Source organism: Psammomys obesus, unplaced genomic scaffold, assembly GCF_907164565.1.
Source record: "Psammomys obesus unplaced genomic scaffold, mPsaObe1.curated_primary_1811, whole genome shotgun sequence".
Lineage (NCBI taxonomy): Eukaryota > Metazoa > Chordata > Mammalia > Rodentia > Muridae > Psammomys > Psammomys obesus.
Genome location: NW_026592403.1, coordinates 2,172,041 through 2,196,756, shown reverse-complemented (window position 1 = coordinate 2,196,756; position 24,716 = coordinate 2,172,041). Strand labels below are relative to the sequence as shown.

The 24,716-nt window shown below is 44.0% G+C and overlaps 1 protein-coding gene across 2 annotated transcripts in view; it reads right to left on the bottom strand.

The window, feature by feature from the left end:
- Positions 1-24,716, bottom strand: part of Pfkp (phosphofructokinase, platelet) — a 66,096-nt gene that overhangs the window by 4,683 nt on the left and 36,697 nt on the right. Inside the window, exons 8-20 of one of the 2 annotated variants that reach the window (XM_055613189.1) lie at positions 22,511-22,606; positions 20,487-20,579; positions 19,814-19,939; positions 18,250-18,314; positions 17,733-17,802; positions 17,351-17,497; positions 15,293-15,363; positions 12,949-13,036; positions 12,096-12,248; positions 7,098-7,250; positions 2,642-2,806; positions 1,286-1,347; positions 765-876 (exon numbers count right to left, since the gene is read on the bottom strand). In XM_055613189.1, the coding sequence (XP_055469164.1) occupies positions 765-876; positions 1,286-1,347; positions 2,642-2,806; positions 7,098-7,250; positions 12,096-12,248; positions 12,949-13,036; positions 15,293-15,363; positions 17,351-17,497; positions 17,733-17,802; positions 18,250-18,314; positions 19,814-19,939; positions 20,487-20,579; positions 22,511-22,606 (1,401 nt within the window). The remainder of the gene's footprint in view (positions 1-764; positions 877-1,285; positions 1,348-2,641; positions 2,807-7,097; positions 7,251-12,095; positions 12,249-12,948; positions 13,037-15,292; positions 15,364-17,350; positions 17,498-17,732; positions 17,803-18,249; positions 18,315-19,813; positions 19,940-20,486; positions 20,580-22,510; positions 22,607-24,716) is intronic. The other variant, XM_055613188.1, reaches the window with a different exon arrangement.

The window sequence follows — 24,716 nt, the reverse complement described above, 5'->3', positions numbered from 1 at the left end:
GAAGGAAGGAAGGAAGGAAGGAAGGAAGGAAGGAAGGAAGGAAGGAAGGAAAAGAAAGAAAAGAAAAAAACAATGAAGGCAATGAAAGTTCCCATATTGTGGAGGTAGTGAAGCACATCCATCTTTCCAAATGATCTTAATCTGGTGAAAGTGTCAAATAAATACTACTGATCTGAAACTCCACCTTAAATCTTATTAAACACTGATATGTAATTCAATAAAGTAATCAGAGTATTTCCAATGACCAGTTTTCTTTCTTGCCTCCGTGAAAGCTGATGGTTTTCCCACTAAAAATCCTGTTGTGGCTTGAGTGTGGAATGTCTCCCCCATAGGCTCATGCCTTAGAACACTTGGTCCTCAACTCGCAATTGAGCTTGAAAGTACGTCACTGAGGAAGCTTACTTGATGTCTCTTGGCCCAGCACCCAGCTCAACCTCATGATTGCTCTTTGCCTCCCACTCCTGCCCTTATGCCTTTCCTGCCATGACTGGCCCTATCTCCTTAAACTATAGGTCAGCAAAAGTCCTCCCTCCATCAAGTCGCTTTTTGTCAGCTATTTGATCACGGCCATGAGAAAAGCAACGAAGTATTTTCCTTAAGCCCCGGATGTCACAGGTGACACAGAATCCTAAAGATGACGGTATTTGGTGTGACTTAAAATTCTTAAAGAATTTCAGAATTTGTTTATGCTCACTTCCCACAGAAGGGCCCCATTCTAAGGGGGACTGCTGGAGGCTCAGCGATCAGGGAAGGCCTCAGCCTACCTGCTGCATGTGGCCCAGCACGTTTTTCCTGCAGTCAAACACTCCTTTGCCCTCCTCTGAGTAGAGCTGGTAAATGAAGTCAGTGGTGAAATTGACATTGCAGCTTTCATTCCTGAAACGAATGTGAAGGAGTCAAGTTTACTCAGGGCTGTGGAGATGGCTGAGGATTTTCTAGAGAAGAGCTCCACCTAACCAGCCTGCTCAAGGTTTCAGGGTGCTTAGTTGTTTGCCTGTCAGCCTTCTTCACCTCTGCCCCTACCCTGACTCTGTGTATTTCCCGTTCCTCATGAAGGCCTTAAGTAAATGAGTGGCAGATGTCTTGAAAATAACAATAGACTATAGAGCAGAAATAAAATGTAAGAGGTTGTCTTTTATTTAAATGAAGGCCTGGTTCTTTTTAACAATTCAGAGCTGTGCCTGTGTTTCTCTAGCATTCAGAGAATCAGTGGCAAAGGGAAGATGCACATGGCAGTTTCTAAGAACCAACACCCAAAGGGAAGAACGAAAACACTTTCTACTACCTGAGAACAAGGCCCCTCTGGATGCTCGTCTTCATTTTGTTTCTCAAGTGTTCCACATTGGACTAGAAAAGATTGTTTTGTTAGTCGGTTAGACAGTGTACTCATTTGGTACCTACTGTAATGCCATGGAGACTACAATGTAGCACCACGTATAAACACACTGAGCTGCCTTTAAATGTTTTCCAGGTATCACATTACACAGGAGTTAGTGGACAGTGGGAAATCCGGTGCTATCAGTAGTAAATCAGATAAACATGGCATGTGTAAGACATGGGGCTAGGCTACCGAGTACATTTATTTAATGTTCATGAGTGTGATGGTTAGTGTTCATTGTCATCCTGGCCCAATCCATAATCACCTACAGAGTCTCTGTAGATTAGGCTGGGTCTATGGGCATGTCTATGGGGGATTGTCTTGATTATATCAGTTGAGGTGGGCAGACCCACTCATTGTGGGTGGCACCATTTCCTAAGAAGGGCATTCGAAACTCTATACAAAAGAGAAAGTAAGCTAAGCACTAGCACGCAGGCATTCATTCTCTCCACTCTTGACTGCACGTGACCAGCTTCCAGTCCCTGTTCCTCTGACTTCCATGTAATAAGGGCATAACCTGAACTAGGGGGAAAACAAACACTTTCTCCCTCAAGTTGCTCTTGCCTGGGTGTTTTATTATAACAACAGGAGACAAAGCTGGGTCAGTGGCAGTATTTCAAAAGGCCTAAGGGATGCAGTTTAAAACACCAGGTCCCATTAAATAAGTATCTTTAGATGACTTATGCCAAATACTGGGAAAGCATTATCATATTTCTCAAAAGAGTGAATCATTTAAAAATAAATACGCATACATAAACACAGAGAGGAAGTGTGTGTTAAGACCCCTTAGAGCACTTGCTACTCTTGCAGAGGACCCAGCTTCCGTTCTCAGTGCCCATACGGTGGCTCCCGGCCATCCTTAATGGCAGTTCAAAAGGATCTGGGACCCTCTTCTGGCCCCTGAAGATGTGCACATACACATATACTCACAAAATATCACATGTATAAAGTAAAAATAAATGAATTAATGATTAATTATACATAATTTGTGTGTGTGTGTGTGTGTGTGTGTGTGTGTGTGTGTGTGTGTGTGTGACCCTCAATCCTACCTAGTCATGGTCACCCATCCAAAGAGCACCTAAAACTTTCATCCAAGCACCTGGATTTGGAGATGACAACTGAAAAGCAAACATCGTGCAGTGTTGTCCAGCACCATCTCCAGCCTTCAGAAAACCAATGGGGAGGTAGTACATACGGTAAATAAAGTTCTTTCCTCAGCACGGCTGGGAGCCAAGCGTGCATGTCGAGCATCCACGGACATACCTGCAGGTCTCTGATATCAAATGGCTCCTCAAAGATGTAGGCAGCATCAGCTCCTGCTGCAAGTCCCCCCATGCTGGCCAGGTAACCACAGTATCCGCCCATGGTCTCAATGATGAACACCCGGCGCTTGGTTCCACTGGCTGACTGTTTAATTCGGTCACACGTCTGGCCACAGACAAGGAGATCCGTCATTTGAGTACAGGACCTTGGCTAGTGCCAGTACACTAGCCCAGGGCAAGCTCCCCCTCCCCCTCCCCGCCTGACAAGCTGCAGCATGTACCTCCACCACACCCCAGAGCACAGGAACAAGCACTGGCCTCAGAAAGGAGTGGTACACACAACTGCTTACATGCAGCGTCTCAGAATCTCTGTGATCACGCGTGATGGGGGCCTGGCTGGGCCATTACCCTGGGGACTAGTCACTCATTTCAGCTTACTTGCTTTGCTGTTTGACTACATCCTTGCTGAAAGGATTCCTTTTTTTTTTTTTTTTTTGCAAGTCAATCTTTAGCTGTTGTGAATTTCTATGGAACTATTGGTTACCTGGTTTCCTATTTGCTATCTTTCCTTTTCTAATGTTGTTTTGTTGTGAAAAGCTTTTTGAGATGTTGGAGGTTTTATTCATAAGGGTACCTCTGTCTAAAGAGAACAGCTTCTTGGATAAAGGCATCCAGAGACATCTTGCAGGGACTGGCACCAAGTCTCATATGGAAATGCAAAGCCAACCACTCTCCATAAGGAACCAGGTTCAGGACAGAGGACAACTGAAAAACTGCCCACTGCCTCACGCTGAGGCAGTGTTCGGTGCCATTGATTTCCTCAGAAATCACTGAAAGCTTCCCACCTCGTTCTCAGCATCTGTTTTCTTCCCAGGAAACAGAGACCCATATATTGCAATCCAAACTTGATTGTGCTCTTGCCCTCTTCAAAGTCCTTGAGCACGGCTTTTAAGTATGCATCAAACCTTTCTGCTGGATGCTGAGGCCTGCCAATCCTCAGCACCCTGTCCAGCTCCCAGCTCCAGCTGTTGTTCTAGCTCAGAGATATACTGACCCGTGAGCCTCCATGGGACCTTCGCACACAGTGGGCTCCGGGCATGGTAAGAACTGTATATAGAAGTCCCCAAAGTTATTTCTGTTCCCTGCCTTCTGCCCCCACAGCTGTGGGCAGATGGCTGTTATGTTAACACAACCGACGTGCAGCCATCTATTACAACCACCGTAGGGAACTCACTTGAGTTCTTTCCTGCTCGCTTATCTGCAACCTGTGACCCAGTTAGAAAAGTCATTTCCTCAGGAAGATACTATGTGACCTCCAGGACTGGACAGTCCCTCTGCTAGGGGCTTTCGTGACTCTGAGTCCTTTCTTCACTCCAGGATGTCTTCCTGCAAAGTGTGCTTTTTAGATTTGGAAATTTCCTCTCTGGATGCAATTCCCTGGAGGACAGAAACCCTATGCTGGGCTAAAGCCACTGCAATAGCCATCACAGCTGGCTGTGCCTCCAACACCGTAGATGCTTAACTAGATAGAAGTACATGAGCTACTTGGCCTACCCATCCACAGTCAGGAGCTAAGAGGAGAGTAATATCATGAAGGGAGATTGCAACAGTCACAGATCTTTAGGGGAAACAGAAAGTAAGTCTTTGCACCAAAGTCAAAATTACCATTTGAACATTTTTTTTATGTGATTCACTATTATATTTAATAGATCACACTTATGAACAAACAGGTTTTATGAAAAACCTTGCAGTCTGTAATGTCTTTAGTAGATCCTCCTGCCCAAAAGCATTGAATATGTACTTTGGTGAGTGTGAGGCCTTGAATTCTCTAGAAACAGAGATGTAACAAAGGAAGAGAGATCAAATGTTGTACTGAACATCTGTCTATGACACTCAAGTGCTGAAAGGAAGTCATTGCTTAGGCAAGTGCCCAGGTCCCAGAAGGGAGCAAAACCAGTGATTATTTTTCCACTTCGGTCTTTCCCAAGTGTCCATTCTATTACCCACCAATCCAAAGAACCATGCTGTAGTTACTTTATGATTCAAGAATATTACTAAGGAGACTTTAGGCACAAAGCCTGTTAATACAGATCTCTAAGCCCTGATCCAAATGAGACATAATCTAACTAGACTATACCTGACCTGGAACCAAAGCCCAGGCTTTCTGTTTAGCCCTGGCTAGAAAAACAGCAGCATGGGTTTGAAATGATATGCTTTGCTCAAAGCTTTCTTATATGCCTAAGTACTCTAGTCACCCAGATTACATCTGAAGACTTTAGTTAGCTTCTTCTAAAAATTGTAAGCTATCCTAGCCATGTCTCACTCAATTACTAGAAGTAGTACTGACATAGAAAGGGCCAGTGTACCAATATGCGACCAACCTACCATGTGCCGGTGGCACACTGAAAGGCTTCCCTGACTTCTGATGGAGAGCAGGATCCATTTACAGGTCTTGCCTCTTATTCTACAACTGCCTCATTGGCAAGTTCATCGAGCTCCGAGGACACAGACTGAGAATTCCCTCTCTAGGTGGGTGGGGGCCTCTGGGAGGAGTCCTAGTGAAAAATGTCAAGCTATAGTCCAAACACCATGGCCGCTCTGTTACACACACTTAAATGAAAGGTGAGACAATGAGGCAGAGGTCAATATGGAGCTACATTTTTAAAAAGAGATATTAATAGACTTCATAGAATTTAATATGGGAGCAGTCATGTCTTACAAGTTAAAAGGTTCCCTACCTACTCTTCCTTTGGCCTGATAATTGATATTCGTTCAGACAACTCACTGAAAAACTCGGGTGGCCAGACAGGGAAGGAGCTGGGCAGTAGGCAGGGCACATCCTGTCTTACTATGTACTGGCAGAGAACTGGCTGATCCTCATTTATCTCTCAGTGAAGTCAAAGTGGTTCCGGCCAGTGTCTAAGCCAGAAGGCTAAAGCATGTGGGGTCATTTAGGACATCTAGGTATGACAGCACCTGTTCACAGATATTAGAGGGAAAGCTCTGGGCCCTAAGGCACTTAGTGACTAGGCTTCAATCGACAGTCTTGTTTGTGATTCTATTTAACATGCCAAGAAACTTGGGCCGGGGGTTGGTAAGTAGGGGCTCGGGGGAGCTTCCACATTGCTTATGAGCTATACCAACACACAGGTTACAAGGGAGACACCTAGGATCCCATGCTATGATCTTAGTGGAAAACTCAGATGCTTGGTCCCACTCCTTCTTTTTCCTCCCAAGTAATTTAACTTAGAAGAAAGACCTTGGGATATAAGGAATCCCTCCAACAGCTGTAATTCATTGCCAACTCTAAAGCAGTGGTTCTCAACCTTTCTATTCTGCAACCCTTTAATACAGTTCCTCGTGTTGTGGTGAGCCCCAGACATATATTACTTCCTTGCTACCTTTAGAACTGTAATTTTGCTACTATTATGAATGATAATGTAAACATCTGATATGCAGGATATCTGATATGGGACCAGTGGGGGTCCCAACCCAGAGGTTGAGAACCACACTGCGCTAGCGCCAACATGCATGTGAACATCTTAAGAGGTCAGCTTGCTGCCGCTGGGTTGGGGTGGAAAAAAAATGAGCATGGTGAAAAGTCAAGCTACAGGCTTGACCATCCTTCTTTTTGCTGTTTTATAACCACTACCTGCAGCAAAAGACTTTGAAGCTAGCGGACATCCTCCTGCCTCAGTAGCACTAGAGTTCATTCATTTCATTACCTGTGTTACAATGCAGATAGCGACAGTACCACACCTAGCACCTGCAGGTCCATCTCCCCACACAGTAGTAGCAGGTAGAGCCACCATCCTCTGAGAAAGTGACTATGTCTCCAGAGTGCCTCTCATCTCACCAGAAAGGCTTTCCAAGCAATGGCCTCGGGCTTCCACTGTCTGAACAGTCATATTGACTACACTCTGGGGACTCTGAGGATTACTTACTTAGATCTGGTTCTTTGTGCTCATTCCTGAGACTTGTTCTCTAACCTCTCCTTCTCCAACATCACAACTCTAACATAACAATGGAACTTTGGACAGAAGCAGCTGACCCTAACAGCTCTCCTATTCAGATGGTACAGAAATATTATAGAGGCCTGCACAGAGCGTTTTAATAGAGACCAGGCTCTCACCATGAGAAACTAGGAAATACTATCCTATTATTAAAAGTATGGCCAAATGGTAAAGATATGCTTTGGGGCTTAATCCTTCCAAAAAAATATGAAAGGATGTCTTTTTCAATTTCTAATTAAGGTCAGAAGTGACCTGGAGAAGCTCGGGTTTTCTCTGTCAGAGGGGACAGAGGTGCATCTTGGGTTAGTCATTAGATGGAACAGCTAGCTGCTCCTTTCTCGGAGCAAGTTGAGAGTTTGAGCTGACAGGTAGGTAGGCTTAGGGAAAAAGAAAAATATAGTTAAGACACGCAAAGCAAAATTAGAATAGAAGCAGGTTTCTTACCTCAACAACGACATTCAGGCCAGTATCAGAACCGACACTTACTTCTGTGCCAGGGACACTGTTGCTAATAGTGGTAGGCAAAACGCATATTGGGATGCAAAACTCCTCGTGGCTGTTTCGTGCATCACCCAGAATCACGGCGCTATTAAAAGCCTGTAGCAGCAGGGCCATGGCAATTAGAGTAGTACCAGTGCATTCCTTGCCAAGTCACTTAGCACTCCAGGGATGTGACAGGGAGGGAACCAAGTAACCAGCAGGAAGTTGGTCCACATGGGTCCGCAGAGCCCATGAGAGGCCTGGGTTGGCATCTGAGCAGGTGCAGAGCATGCCTCAATTATTCACGGGCTACCGTACGTCCCTCAGCCTTGTCCTTCTTGTCCCGCAGGAAGAGGATACAAGTAGCAGAGTCAAGGTGGTGCAAAGCAGGCAGCAAAGCAGGCAGCAGGCCGAGGGGACAGAGGTGAATCATGGGTTAGTCATTAGATGGAACAGCTGCTCCTTTCTCGCCATTACAGAGGAGGTGGGGGGGGAAAGTGAGGTTGGGGCGTTTAAGCGCAAAGCCAATCCCAACACTTCTCTGGGTTGAGGTGGAGAGTGGAGAGGAGCACATGGCTGCAAGGATGACATCAAATGACTGGTATCACCAATGCAGAGTAGGGTCACTGCACCAAGGGCTGACAGGAAAAGAGACATGCACTTTACGTTACCTGCAGGTCCACCCCAGGACGCACACAGGCTTCCGCGTATCCCTCTGCTCCCCATTAGAAATAACTATCTCCCTCCTGAAGGAAGCATCCTTCCTGGGCCTTTGGCAGTGCTTACATGAAGCAAGATAAATCATTTGGAACCTTAGGAACTGCTTCAAAATGATAACTAGAAATGTCTGACTCTGCCGTAAAGGCGACTAGCTGGTATACAGAGGTTTCAGAGACTTGCCTCAGGTATTAAAGCCAGGTTAGCAGTGGGCACAGGTCTACTCACCCACAGTTCCTAAATCCAGGCAGCTCTCAACAGAGTAAGATGGGTATATTTTTAGACCACTATGGATGGGAAGTATGCCCCATGAATCTTATTTATCTCTCTTAGCATAATCATCGGTACAGGTTGCTGCAAAATTATTGTTTGAATACGACATGGGACTCTGCCTCCCCACACAAGGCAGCTGTGATGAATGTTGCATGTTCTATGCCATCTTTCTGCAACCAGATCATCCTGAGATTTAAAACTTGTGTGCTCCAAGGATTCTGGACAATGGGTCACAGACCTGTGGTATATTAGTCCTTCGGGTGGTCAGTCAAGAAGTCAGACAGGGCAGGCCATACTGGCCAGTGACAGGATTTTCCTCGTTCCCAACACAACCAGCCCTCCACCTCCACCCACAGGTGACTCTGGGTCAACATGGCCACTCTCCACGTACTTCAGCCATTTGTTGCTCAGGCTGTGGTTGTTACAATTGATTACATTCAAAATGGCACCTTATGTCAAAGCCATTGTAGGTACAACCACTGGTCAGTGCCCTGCATGTTTGCTAGGCTCCTCAGAACTTTCTAGAAAAGTGTTTGCATTTGCTGAGGATAATTTTTGCTAGGTATTTATTAGGAACAAATTGTAAAGACAGAAGCTGTGTCTTTAAGAGCCTCCTGCTGGAAGTAAGAGGCATGTAGGCAACATGACAAACAGACCAGAGTCTTCTCTGTGGGCCGGAGAGCGTCAGGGATGTATGAGGAGAACAGGTGAGGAAGGGAAAGGGTTAGTACCCTACCTTCAGTCTGACAACATTACTCTTTTGTTTCTGTTCCTCTCTAATAGGCTAAAAGGGAAGCTCTAAATGGGGAACCCTACCCAAGAAAAGTAGCAAACTCGAAAGAAACCATACAGAAAGTCTTGCTTCTAGATCCTGTAGGAAGCAACAACAATTTTCAAAACACCAATAAAGCCACCTTAGACATTTTGACTGCACACACTGAAAGGAGAAAAAAAAAAAAGATGGTACATAGTTACAGGGACCTAAGGTCAATTTTCTATATCCTAGTATTCACAGTTCAGGACTGTCTTCAGAGCTGTGGCTACATCACTTTCATGACCTTCAGTGCCACCTCACAGTTAGCTTGCCTTGGTTGTTTTCTGACTAGAAAAAAGCTTGACACCAAAGGTAAGGAATAAAAACAAGTCCCCCTGAAAAGCCTCCCTCCAACACCAGACTTGTGAAGTGTCTGCTTTTCAAGATGCAGCCCAGAGAATTCATCCATTACCTCACAAGTACAAGACCCATTCAACAGATGCCCACATACCTGGATATAATTGCTGACGAGGAGGAAACAATTAGTGAAGACAATGAATGAGGTCATTTAGTCAAACTGGAGAAGCCCGGGTTTTCTCACCTCAAGCTAGTAGACATTCGGAGATTGAAATTTCCCTGTGGTGGGGACTGTCCCCAACACTATAAAGCAATGAACAGCACTCTTGACCTCCACTTACTACACGTTAGGGACTCCTCTCTGATGACGCAATGTCCTTCACCATTGCAGCTGCCCACCCAAAGCTGAGAACTGTCTCACTCTCCAAACCTAAGGAAACAGCTGGTTCTGGGAGACTGCCATGGATTGTAAGGTTAGGTCTGATCCAGGGCTCAGGAAGAGGCTATTGTCCTCTAGAAACAGATATGACTGTAGAGAAACAAGTGACTTGCTGGTGACCTGTTCTTCAGGATGCCTGTTTCAAGTTACACAGTAAAGTTAGGCCACTGCTCTCAACTCCCTGACAGCTCTCCACAGGGGCTTCTCATGTAGAAAGATCTACAGCAGCGAGAGGCAACCGGAGCTTGGTGGAGTTTCCTCGTGTCCTCTCTTCCTAGACGCAGTAAAAACCTCCTTTCATTCTTGGGGCCAGACCCTAACTCATGTCCAACTTCAAACTCTTATAATTAACTTTCATTTTGCCTTCACGCCTTTTCATATTCTAGTCCTTTTCCCATTAGGACACACAAAGGTACTGTGGGTTGTACTTTCATCTTCACTCAGCTGTCGGCTCCAGAGCAAGAGCAACTTTCATTGTCAGCTGGCCCAGCTTCAGGCACCCACCTTGAGATCACAGAACCTAGACAACCCAGCTCCCTGGAGCCTCAGAAGCAAGAGCAACAAAAAACACACGTACACATCTACTTACCACGCATTACCGAGCCTCCAGCCCTCAGGAATGGCCACCTACCTACCATTCAGTCTTGTTCTCACATACTACCGCTGGCTTTGAGAAACTCGAATAAATCAATAAGAAAAAATTTAAAAAAAAAAAAAATCACAAAATCCCTTTAAGGGAAGTAAAAGAGAGTGGTTAACTTTTTCCTCGTCTCTACTTTTGAGTTTCATATTTTCAAAAATATGTACATATTAAATATTCAAATCTGGGACAAAACAATTACTAGCATGGGAGCTAAGAATCATAAAGAATGATTATAGTAACATTACAATAAAAACAGAGAATCTTTCCTTCATGCCTGACAGTGCACACTGAATATCTACAAGGAGATAAATGTCCCCCTTGCCTGGCATCTTCAGAGGCTCCCACTAAGCCGAAATGACAGTACACAGCAGTGCACAGCCTTTCAACGACAGGACACTGTCATCACCTACAAAGTTCACCCTCAAGAGCCACAGACTACAGTTTCCAAAAGATAATTTGCTAAACTAAGTCTCATAATAATTTGATTGAGTCTATGACTTTTTTAGGTAGGCCACATCCATGGCTGTTCTGGGGCACACATGGCCATAGACTACTGGTCAGGTACATCTGCAAGCGGGCTTCTACTTAAATGACAAGGAGCTTGTGAAAAAAAGACGCTCTAATTGTTTCCCCTACAGATTCCTACCATGCAAACTGTAGACTGTAATTGAGCATCTGAAATGCACAAAGCCCTGGATCCCAATCCATTTTGTAACAGATACCCCTTTTTTCCACTCACAAAGACAGACAGATGCATCAGCGGCCTGAGTTCATCAACCACAACAGCAAAAGCAATACCAATAGTCACCAGACAGCACATGCAACATAGAAGGGAGAAGTTAGTGATTGGAAATAAACAAAACAGACGCTGCTTCTAGAAGACGCCAGACACATGGCTTCAGGACACAGACTGAAGAACGGTCCTGACATTCAGAAAAGCAAGAAAGCAGCACAAAGCATTACTTACCGCTCTGCATTTTATTGTAAAAGCTTTAGGGCTTTTATTTACCAGTACTAGAAATGAGTTTGGTGCCGAGAGCTTAAGAGAAAACAAAATCCTACAAAAATATGTAGCAGAATTAGGTCTCCCAGGAAGCACAACTTGAGTTACTGAAAATTTTTAGAACTCTGATTCAGTGATTTCATAGGAATTAACAAGTATAATTTACAACAAATGTAAGACTAATGTATGAATATATTTTGTTACTGTCTTTTTGAGAAAAAAAAAGAAAGTGCCAATATTTAACACAATTTAAGATTACCAATTTATAAAAGGCAGGGGAAAATAACAGTAACAACCATAGCCAAAAATCCAGTGACCAGTTGGTTCAGGCAATAACATTATGAGATATTTAGTTCCATTTCTACCTTTAAGCATCAAGGAGAGAATGCTGAACACAGGTGCAGTAAGAGGCTATAGGCTGAAAGAAAATTACATTCAGCCAAAACTTAAAAAACTTAAAAGTTTAGTTGAGTGTCAAATCAGAAAACACAGTCATCTAGTACTGCATGAGCTAGGATGGGCTGTCCCTCTACAGGTCTTCGAAATGGAGTCAAGTCATGCAGCAGCTGTATGGGAGAACCCATGGGGAAAACTGGGGTGGCTGTGCACTATATAAAGGGTTTTCAGAATCCAAAAGGAACTTTTGTTTCCTGAAACAAACAAAAATATTTAGGCATCCAATTGGTAAAAGGCTATTTCTAGCGCACTGGTAGATAAAAGGATCCAGGTCTTGGATTAGCGTCAGCTGCACCTGTTTTGCTGGCACACGCACTTACATCTGTGATAGTGTTCAGAGCCGTGTCCGCCCCGATGCTGAAATCGGAACCCGGCACATTGTTGGAGACAGTAGCAGGAACCATAACCATAGGGACACAGAAAGCCTCGTGTTTCTGCCGGGCAGCTGCCAGCTCTAGGAGTCCCAGGTAGGCCTGTCAGATAAGTCTGTGTGACTGTGGGGCCAGGAATGGGGGGTGGGGCCAGGGGCAACGGGTGGCTGGGAGTCTCAGGGAGTGCACAACTACACAGGGAGGAGACCGGGCATCACTAAAAGAACCAACACAGGAAAATTAAGAGCACAGGCAAGAACAAGCAGCTTCCCAGGCACAAAGGGGAGAAGCAGTATTAGCATATAGTTTTGAGACTGACTGTCTTATTATAAATGAGTCTGGTTATGTGAAGTTCTTATATTTCTTTAGATGAATCAAGATTTCTGTGAGACTCATCCTCAGTGAATAGCATATAATTAAAGACTACAGTCTAATATATGATTTAAAAAAAAATCTGAAGAGAAAAATGAACTATATAAAACCACCTTCCTTTCTAGATCAATGCCAAATATGGAATTGTAGCTACAGATTGGTAACAAATCAGAAAATATCAAACTGGGTCTCAGCAGAATGGTCAAGCTTGTGCTGTCTCCGTTAATTTACATTATCAGACTTGGGCTCATCTTGTGCTACATCGCACTGCCCTGCTATTCCGAATTACAGGGTAACTGGGTTGAACATTAAAATCCCAGTTCCTGAGGTATGTCCAGTAAGATCGGGTATGATGTGAAACAAATATGGGGCTACCAATCCCACCTCCAAAGCCAACAAGCAGGGAGGGAGAAGACAATAATGTATGTACCTCAAATCCACCAATGATAAGGAGGGCGTTGATATTATAGGAATGCATCTGTTCAGCAATCTTCTCCAAGTACTTCCCAGGTAGAGTGCTGAAGACACACGGACCAAGAGGTGAGGGTATACCCACATAAGCTGGCAAACTTCTGGGAAATCATTCTACCCACTGCTGGGGTCTCTTTCCCACCTCTCACCCATGTCTGAACTCTGTGGCTGCTTTCCTGGGCCTCCCAGGTCGACAGCATCTGGGACAGTGGAGGCCTGGAGAACGACCACTCAAGGCAGAAGGGGCAAGGTATGATGTCCCCAAAGACCATTCTTCAAAAGTAGGGGGGCTGGGGACTTAGCTCAGTGGAAGAGTATTTGCCTACAACGTGTACATTCCTAGGCTTAATCCGTACGGCCACAGTCGATAAATTAACGGACAACGTGTATATGGAAATAGGGTCACCCCAGAAGATTCATGTGGCGGTGTACACCTGAAATCCCAACGCTCAAGATGGAGGCGGGAGGACTGCTGAGTTCAAGACCAGCCTGGACGACAGGCAAGGCAACATAGTGAATTCCTGAACAGACTGAGCTACATAAGATCCTGTTTCAAAAGAGCCAAAAGAATTATACTGGCTCACGAGTAAAGAGAAAATACATTATTAGCTTAAAATTACTTATAGTAACTGTTTACATAGAAATTTCCATTTTCCAAATTATATACCTGTACATATATGTTTATGTGTATGCATGTATATATTTTATACATACTTTTATATATGTCCATATGTATATAAACATATATTAAAACACAATAAAATATATATTAAAATTTATACAATATACGTTCATATTTATATATTGATAAATATTTCATACATATCTATCAAGTTAATTTCCTTTAAAATTACACCCAAAAAATTTTTTTTTAATAAATAAAGAAATAATTAGTTAAAAACCACACCCACCCACATTCTATTTCTATACTATCACCTACTTCAAATGACAGTCAGCAGGGTTACCACTAAGCAAAGGGATGAAACTGATTTATGCCCCATTCCAATATTTAACCTGACCACCACCCCTACTTTTTCTTTCATGCTTAGGAGAAAACTAGACATATGTAAGCTATAAGGTGAAGCTATTTCAATAAGGAAAACGTGAACATGGCTAATGGGCAAACCTGACATCTTTAGCAAGTGCCTGTAGCCATTGGCTCATCCCCATGATGCTCAAGAGTGATGCTGAGGTTTGCCTTACACCTGGGCTTGCAAGCATATCAGCCTCTCTGCAGAGGCCTAGGGAGTCTATTTGCATTACCATCAACATCCTGGGGCTTTGCCACACAAAGCACCAACACCATCTGGGGCAGCCACCCTGTGGAATCCCCACCTGTCTACATGGCCCCAGGAGCCCTGACTTTGAAGCAAGCAGAAAAGCTGACTTGATTCTTCTCACGCTAAGCCACAATGAAAAAACTGCTTTCTTTCCACACAACAAAGTAAGGTAAAAAACAATGGCTGGTATTAATGCTTGCATCCTAGAAATAGACAAAGATAAAATGGGGCTGGGCCCAACATAATGCACGTTGTTAAACTGTCTTTAATCTCAAGTAATTCAATGATTTTGTAAGTCAGAAAAAGATGATTTCATCCTAGCAATTCTCAGGTGATTTCTTCAGCTGTACACATAAGCTTAAAGTCACTGTGCGGCTCCGTTCTTGTGTGGCATACCACATTAGTGCTTCTTGACACAGTAGCACAGTAAGTGACAGCTTCACAATCACCATTCATTCTTTCAACCAGAGTGGGGCAGAAGAGTTTCACATACTGTTTTGTTTTTCAAATAAATGGAAGTAGGGAATTAATAGAGCGAAAGGACCACAAGGTACTTGACTTCACATTTTTAGAGTGCTGGGTATTGAATCCGAGACCTAACCACTGAGCTACGTGTCCATCTCAATCTGCCTTCCCTTTCCTAGCACTGAGATTAACTCTCAGCTCCCTAAAACATGATGGGGAAATGGCAGATAGGTGCCCCTTCTTCATTAGGAACTCATTACAGAAAAAAATAGGAGAGGTGTCTACATCTAGCTACTCTCTCTAGGACGTGCCTCTTCCTTCTTTGTTAATAACTGTTGGATGGCTCATCAGTTAGGAGCACTTGCTGCTCTTGCAGAGGACCAAGTTTTGGTTCTCAGAATCCACATGGCAGCTCACAACCATCTTTAATTCCAATTCCAGGTAATCCAGTGCCCTTTCTTGTGGGGCACAGACATACACACAGGCAAAACACCCATACACATAAAATGAAAATAAAATAAAAAGAACTCGTGGAAGAGTTAAAAATTTAAAAATTACCGTTTCGTCCCAAGAATGGAACCTCCTTGTCCAGTCCAACCTCCGACATCTATCCAGTCCATTTCTTTGATCTAATGTTCAAACACAAGAGTGAAGTGAGGAAGAAAGGGCTGAATTAGAAGCTCTGAAAACAGCTCAAGGTTCAGTATTCTCATGGACATGGGTAAGGCTTCAGGTCTGTTTCCTCACCACAGTGCTGACTCAGCCAAGACATGACATGTCCTTGTAAGGTTAAACAAGGCACTGAGCCTCAGTTAAAACTATTTCTTTCCTGCCTGTAGGGGCCTCCACACACTAACCCTAGGTATGTGTCCTAGGTGGATACTCTTAGCTAGCCAGAATACGTCACTAGTAAAGGAAAAAACTAAATACCACAGTTTTTAAATTGGTAAAGGTTAAAATAATTTAGCACAGAAAGCAAAGAAGAGAATAAACAAAGAAACGCAAATAAGGAGTGGCTGACCAGATGAAGTTTAATCAACTGGGGTGAGTCCCATGTTAGGTACAGAACAGAACATACTGGGCCAGAATTCCAGGTCTATAAGCTTCCAGTTATGTGATTTTTGGTGAACTTCTCACCATTAATGTATTCTCATGGGATCTTTAGGTAAGTTTCAGACACCTCCCAACTTCAAATCTCCAGTCCTCAGAGTTCCTGGAGAACCAGCACAAGCTACATTTCCCTGACCGTATAAATTCTATTTCTAGCCCTTTCATAGGGTCAACTGAAATACAATACGCTATGCTTTTGTCTTATCTGCGCACAGATAGTATACAAACTGTTTTGTTCGTGCTTCAAAATGCAGCCAGTTCCTTGAAATCATCTATCTCTACATTCACCATTGATGCTTCTTCCTGAAGTGACCCTTTCTTCCTCACTTCACTTTGCATCTGGTCTGCCTCTTCTAGACATCAGAAAGGACCAGAGAAGATGCCCCAGGTCCCTCATTAGCCCCTTTCCTTAAAGGCCTCCCCACCTTACTTAGCCAGAAAATCAAACTCCTAGGACTGGCTACAGATAACCTGACTCCTGCTTTATTCTCACTTTCTTCCTTCCTCTCACTCCCCATCCTGACCCACTATGTTCCTGAAACATGGGCAGAACCCATCTCAGGGTCTTCCTACCATATTTTCCTCTGCCTGGAATGAACCGATGTCCTTGGTCCCCACTTACCCATTAACGGGAGATCAGGTTCCCCTGATCAGGTTCACGAAACTTATGCAAAGCCACCGAGGATTTTGTCTTCTTGTCAGCAGTGTTCTAGCTTTTTCACTATCTTATAAATAAGCTATATGGCTTACTAGTCTATTCTTGCTGTCATTTCCTCCGAAACAGAAGCTCTGCAGAGGCAGGGTGTTTTGTCTACTTTGCTCACTCCAATTTCACAGGGTTACAAACTCCCTGAGGCATTGACTAGACGTAGAAACAACTGCAGCGGCTCTGCGTTAGTGCAGACATACCTCACCACCCTATTTCAAATCCTACATCATGAAAACTGTAGCAACTTCTTGCCTGAGAGAAACTGTAGTAAGTCCACACCAATAGTCTAAGGGCAAAAGGATTAATATATGTAAATCACATGCAACTAAAGGAAAACAGTAAATGCTCCAGACCTTTGTTGGCTGACTGTTGCTGTTCTGCCAGTGCTGGGGTTGGAACCCAGCTTTCCATGCCAGGCAAGTATTGTTCTGCTGAGCTACACAAGCCCAGCCAACAATTATTTTTATTAAGGTTTTGGTTCTGGTGAGTGTTATAAGCCATGCACTTTGCCCAGTTGTCCAAACTTAATGCAACAGGCTGTGAGGTGAGAATCATTGTATCATTATGCCTTAGGGTCTTTTGAGAAAATCTAAAAATACATTAACACCCTCAGCTTTCTGTAAAAACTTAAAACCTAACATAGGGCAGGACTGTGAAGCAGAAGGTAATCCTCAGATCAGTAATTGCTATAGTCACACCACCAGAGAATCCTGGATTAGTAGGTGCTGTGGGGAAAGTCTGGCCTTCCCACATACAATGACATTGTAACTTCCCCCAGGGACTTCTGGAAGACTCACTTGGCCTTTGGCGAAGCCATCAAAACCATCGAAGACTGCAAACATCTTGTGACCGTCTGCAATGCCAACTCGAACAGCAGAACGCACAGCTGCATTCATTCCGGCAGCAGGTGCCCCTACATTGATGATAGCCACATTGCAATTGCTCTGAAAACAAAACAGGACATTGCCAAGTCATCAGACAAGTGTAAGCTCCCATTTGCTACATACTAATAAGGGGCCATACCATGCCACATTTTGCAGGAGGTGACTATCTCATGATTAAGGTCACAATAGAGAGGTGAAGATAGATTTCCAAGGATCTGCACTGAGGAGGGTGTAGGATAGAAGGGTACCTAGGCCACTCAGAAGACTGGGTCATTGATAGAAGCTGCCTACCTACCTTGGAGATCTGGTTATCGGGCAACTTTATGGCAAGACGCTTGTAAATCTTCAGGTTTCCCTCAAAATTCCTAAAGAAAAACGACAGTTTTAATTGTGTATGGGTTTGTGCGTGTGAGTGCACTGCCTGTTAAGGCCATAAGAGGGCATCCGACTGCCCTGGAGTAAGAGTTACAGGCAATTATGAGCTAAGACATGTGTTGTGCTCTTTGCTCTTTTTGAGGGAGGAAGGGGGTCAGTTTTTTGGACACAGGGTTTTTCTGTGTAATCCTGGCTGTCCTGGACTCACTTTGTAGACCAGGGTGGCTTTAAACTTACAGAGATCTATCTGCCTCTACGTCCCCAAGTGCTAGTATTACAGGCGTGCACCACTGTGCCTAGCTTTGGGTCATGCTCTTAACTGCTGAGCCACCTGTTCAGCCCTGACTCTTATAAATTTTTATAAGGAGACTAAAGTCTCAATGACCAAACAAGGACCTAAATTCCTAATAAACAGAGTTTTATTCCCAATAACTTACCTCCCTCGGAGTTTTACGGCATCATTAAATCTCCTCTCATCCATTGCCTTCTGTACATCCTGGGTCTTTAAAAAAAAAAAAAAAAAAAAACATAATAAAAAAAAAAGAATGAATCAAGCTTTAGATACTCTGACTGTACCATCACAATCTGACACCAATGGGTTCCTCCTAGTGGCTCCCAAATTGACAGCTGACTCAGCCATGAGGTTTAAGCACCCCCCCCCCCCAAGAGGAGGTGACTCCTGCTGCTCATGGCCACAAAATCATAAAGATGATTCCCCCAAAGGCAAAGTTAACAGCACTGGGTCGTTTAGGAAAGGACCTGATGAATCTACAATTCAGCTCAGTTAAGAAGAAACACAGAGCTAGCTCACCCCCTCACTGGGGACTGCAGATCTCAAGTACAGTTCACAGGTAGCTAAGAGGAAGAGAGGGACTAAGGAGAGCTCAGGGCTGAACATCCTGATGAGCCTCAGTGAACTGCTGGCTCTCAACAAGTGGCTTCTGTGGCTGTTTATTAATGAAACCTCTATGTGATGGCTTGAATATCCAGGAAGTTACGTGTAATCCACTTGTCCACAGTGAACACACAAAGGACGAGCAATAAGCTCCAAAGAAATGTGCCACACATGGTTCAGGGATTTAACCTTTTTAAACCTATTACCTTTCAAATAGTTTCAGATACTTCTTTTGTCCTTCTATTATAGGAACACACACACAAACATCTATCTTTATGCACACATCACTGCACGTACGTACACATACTGTCCTCGTCTCTATTGGCTTCTGGGAACTAGGTTAAAGTTACTTTCAGTAAGTCTAGTAAGTCTCTTGATTTGCAAATGCTGTGCGTGTGTGTGTGTGTGATAAAAGGCAAACATAACAGGGTCATTCAAAAGCCTAAATACTGCAACATTTCATGAAAAAAAGAATTGGGGAAAATGAAAAGTAATAGCAGTTTCTAATGCAGCAAACCCCACCATCACTGAAGCTACTGAAAAACTGAGTTAAAAAGCAGAATCCATTTTTCTTTCATCTATCAGTAGACACTTCCGTATCTGAAGGAGCCAGCCTATCTCAACATTATTGGAATCTGCTCCAAGGTACCACCGTAGATCAGAATGTCCTTGGGGACAAAAAACAAAAACAGAAAGTAAAACTGGAGGAACTAAGGCATACACCTATAGCACCAATTCCTGGCAGGACCATTTTCCTGCACAGTCTTGCTGCTGGTGGTGCAAAGGAGCTCCACAGACCATCTGTGACTGTAGGTGGAAAACAGTCACCGACTCTTGGAATTCCCCAGTTCTTGGTGGAGAAGAATCATTGGTAGGAGAGGTGAACACTGAAAGTGCCTCAAGGGTGGCAACAGAAAACAAGCAAGAGATAGAAAAGCTTTGATACACTGCCCTGTGATGCAGGAACCCTGCTGCCATCATCCACTGGCTATCACTCTGCCTTCCAAAAGGCCGTTTAACCCAGTGGCCGAGGAGCCTGAAGCAGACCACACAGTTTGAAGCACCCACTTGTTCCCACAGGTGGCCCAACCAATACCTGAGCTCACCGTTTGCACACACTCCACCAAAGGCAGCCGCACGGCCTGGTTTCCTCTCAGTGACACAACGGAGGCTGGAGTCTCAGGAGTAGCTTCCAGCAAGGCCAGGGTAGCCTCCACCCCCATGCGGCTGGCCTGCAAATGATAATCACAACCACTAGAGATAGCCAACCCTTCATCCTATGCTTAAGAGGCGCCATGTGCATAGCTAGCGACGACCCCAGGGTTCACTCTCTGCCTGCATTCCACAATGACTCAATTAGGGGCTAGCCTGCTTCCATCTTGCTTATCCCTACTCATCTCTGCAATGATAAGGTTACAACTCCATTGGGAACTGTCATGCAATCCTAAAAACTTATGGTTTGGACTCAGGATGCCGGCTGTCCTCCTGGGTTAGTTCCTGGAAGCTTACACTTGAAATACCACGTTCCTACCTCCTGGGTTTTACTCTCCTGGCAACCACGTCTTCCCCATCAGTAGGCATACTGACTTCCCACGTCAGCTGAGGCCTCAGCCCAGGAAATCAATCTACGTCAGAAAGTCTCAAAGGATCTTTAAATAAGGACATGGGCCACTAACGTCTCCAGGGATCCTGCTGGTCAGCCTCCATAATAAACTAGGTATCTAAATGCCTTTCAAAGAAGCCTCATGACGATGTCCAGTCCTTTCCATCTCCGCTTACCAAAATCCTGTCAAACGCAGAAGGGGTCCCTCCTCGTTGCACGTGTCCAAGAATGGTCACCCGGGTATCAAAGCCCAGATTCTTTACCACAAGCTGTGGAGAAAGATGGCCATCAGAAAATAAAGGACAGAACAGATCTCGGTGTGGTCATGCCATGTGAGGTTTGGTCACAGGGTCACGGCACTGAACAAATGGTACTCTATTCTTTCTTCAGATGTAAAGGTTAAAAGTGATCCTTGCTTCATTTCTCCTGCAGGAGCAGTTACCTACAACACTAAAATTTAGTCTTCCAAATAACACTTTCATTGTCAAGTAAAATCTTTTTGATGTTTCTGCTGTTCGGTTTTGGTTGCTGAAAACAGTATACACAGACCAAGTTGGCACTGAATTTACAATCCTCCTGCCTCAGCATCCTGAGTTTGGAGGTTATGGGCAAGAATCACATCTCTTAACAAGCAGGTAAAAGTAACACTGACTTTTCTACAAAAATGCTGTTTCAAGTAATTGTATTTAAAGTATTACTTATGGGCCGGAGAGATAAGTCAGTGGTGAAGAGCACTGTCTCCTCTTCCAGGTCCTGAGTTCAATTCCCAGTAACCACATGGTGGCTCACAACCATCTATACTGGGATCTGATGCCCTCTTCTGGCATGCAGGTGTACATGCAGATAGGACACTCAGATAGATAGATAGATAGATAGATAGATAGATAGATAGATAGATAGATAGATAGATAGATAAACAAATAAATAATAAATAAAGTATTATTTATAAGTATCTTCCTTGACAATGTACAGCTTGACTGGGAGGAATATAACCCAGGCAATTCAGCCCCATGCCAACAATATGGCTGGTGACCCAGAGTCTACAGACCTCCATCTGATCACCTGTAAACAGCAGGGCTGCCTACATCCATCTGGGCATGCGTTTTTGCTCGAGTTCAATGTAATTCTATGTCGGCGAGAGAGAAACCCCCTGCCCTGTTTTTACTATCAGTAAATACTGTTAAATACCTTTCGCGGGCACTTGCTGATTTAATGCTTAGGTGCAGACTTGGTAGTAGAGTCAGTAAGAAATAAGCTGGGCTCACTAGATAACCATAACTTAACAAAGATAAAGAAATTGACTTGTAGGGCGGAGGGTGTGACTCAATGCTAAAGCACCTATTTGTCAGGCTCATGAGCTACTGAGTTCCATTTCTCAGCACTATAAAAGACAATGTGCACAACAGGGTCTGGTGGTTACAGCTGTAATTCTAACATTTGGGAGGGAGAGACAAAAGGATGGTCAGTTTGAGTCCAGCATGGACTACTCAGCAAGAAGAGAAGAAAACAAACAAACAAACAAACAAACAAACAAACAAAATCTGGTAAAACCAGATTATAATGCCTGTGGGCCCTGACTCAGAGCTGGAACTAAAACTACAGAGCTTAGCTGTTGCTTTGTGGTTCTTCAGTGATTCTAGGATCCTAGTGAACAAGTCAGAGTCCTGTAGAGACTGGTGAGCACTGGTCTAAAGTAGTAGAGCTGTAGCCTGCCCGACCCTGCCCGACCCTGCCCGACCCTGCCCTTCCTTGGGGCCATGAGGGAGCAGTGACTCATAGCCAACTAGGCAGTTTTATTGGCAAGAACATGATCTTCTGATGCTCTAGGTTAGCAGGAAGGCAGAGGGGAAACTCCAATTCATCTTGTCCATCGTTCCAAATAGAGAAGGCCCCAAAATATGCTGTAGTCAAGACTCCTTATCTTCGGTGCAAAGCTCATGTAAACAGCTGGTCCTTTCTAACACAAGAATGTGCTTATCAACCCAACTGTGTCTCCTCTCCTGGTAGAGAAGTTATGGTGCCGTGAGGACCATTGGAGACAGGGTGCAAAAAAATGGTGGCTGTCAGGTGCTCTTGAGCTTCAGTCTCCCCATGCTATGAAAGTTGAGTCCATATTCTAAATCTAAGTCCTGTCAGTCCTGCTGACAACTCTTATGTCCATGGGCAGCAGAGCAAAGGTGAGGCATTTACACAAGCTTACCTCCTTGATTTTGTGAGAGGTGATTGGCCTATTTTGGGTATCAATTGCTCCTTCAGACACAATGATAACATTCAGCCTCTTTTTTCGGACACGGTTCTAAGAAAAGAGAGAATTAAAATTCCTAAAATTTTTAAGCTGTTTTTAATGACAAAAAAAAAAAAATGTCCTAAGTAGAAATGGCCTCTTTCCAGGTAGAAATCATTATGTAACTTGGGAGTATTTCTCAGTAACCCTGAAAATAGGTGAAAGGCGCCTTTGCGAGGGCTGAGGGAGTTAGTATCCTGGGTGACATCACATGCGCACATGAGAACTTGGCCTCAGTTAGCCCTGAGCTAAGGTGGCATGGGAGCCCCATAACACTACCCAAACAGAGGCTGGACTCTCTGTTTTTCCTACCCCAAACCATGTTTTCTGGAGCTCTTTCCAATCCTCCCTAAATGCAGTCATTTGAGGCCAATAGTTCTCCCCCATCACTTTAGATAATACTGTACACAGGCATCGGTAGCAAACAGGTAGGTCAGGGTTAATGAATCATAAAAGAGTACAAGAAAGGCCCATGTGTTGGGGCTTGTCTCAGCCCACAGAACCATTGGATGAGAATGTAGAGCTGAAGCCTAGTGGAAGAAGGCGAGGTAGCTGCTTTTGCAGTGTATATTATGACTCTCATCTCCACTCTTCCTTTTCCCTTTTTGTTTCTTTCTGGCCACTATGAGGTAAATAGACCTCTCATCTTGTCCTGAAAGCCGTCATGAATCATGGTGTCATCACAGGCTCGACCAATAATGGGCCAATGCCTCCAAGATCAGGAGCCAAAATAAATGTCTCTTTTACAGCTGATTTAACACAGATGTTTACCACAGTAACGAGAAATTTAGCAGACACATGTCCCATTCAAAGCGTCTGAGAAGAACATAGTTACCCTTATTTGCCAGTTCACACTCTGGCGCAGTGTCTTAGGTACTCATACCCTGGTATTCTGTCTTATATACTCCCCCTCTGACACACTGTCTTATGCGCTCACACTCTGCTACACTAATTTACATAAACTCGAGTGGTCACTCAAGGCTACAGTGGACTTGGCAACTGTATCATGGTGTGGGCTAGCTCATTCTCAATAGATTTGCTTCCATAAAGTCTCAGACAAAATATTGTCCCCTTAAAAATTTCAGTGATAAGTGGGTGAGGTCCTGGCCACGACTGATGGTAGGGCACAAAGTGATATACTGATATGGATCAGAGGTACGCGGTATGAGAGCCCCAAATGTTGTGTTCTTGTTTATGACAGCTATGAAATGTGCCATGGTTTGAAGAATGTGAACAACGTAATGAAGGAAGATTTGAAGAATAAGAAACACTTTTTTAAAAGCCTAAAAGCATGAGGACTACAAGGGCAATTACCTCAGCATTGCTTGAAAGAGTACGGGAAAGACTGTCCCCATAAAGATGGGATGGCTGAATAGGTGTGCGTTAGCCACAAAACACGTATTCTGAAGTGGCTAAAAGGCAATGGAATCTGTGGCCTAAAGAAACTGCTCTTGATGCTTGTGAAATACTTGCCATCTGCACTAGGACCCAAATCTGATTTCCAGAACTCTGTTTTGTTGGTTGGTTGGGTTTTTGTTTTGTTTTGTTTTGTTTTTTTCTGAGGCAGGGTTTATCTGTGTAGCCTTGGCTGTCCTAGTACTCCCTCTGTAGACCAGGCTGGCCTCTGTCTCCCTGCATGCTGGGATTAAAGGTGTGTGCACCACCATACCCAGCATTTTTAGCTTTTTTTTAAGATAAAGGGAAAAAAAAAAGTCTGGAAAACATAAAAATAAGTCTGGCAAGCTCTAACTCCAGAACTGGGGAAGTGGAGATAAGTAGATTCCTGGGGTTTGCCAATTAGAGACTGTCTCTAAAAGAGAAAAAGGTACAGTACGGGAAGAAGGGCACCCAAAGGCATTTTCTTGATTGCTGATTGAGGTAGGAGGGCTAAGCCTACTGTGGGCAGTGGCATCCCTGGGCAGCTGTTTAATAATTCCTGTATTACGGAGAATGTTTCCTCACCTAGTTAATCTTCTAAAATAGTGAGAAAACTTCTTGCAGTACTATATTGGTGACCAGGAAAAATAAATAACAGATACAAAGATAGCAAACATTTTTGCTCTAACTCAGCCAAAACTTGGGGGATGGAGAACTATGTATCCAGGTCTAGTCATATCTGATG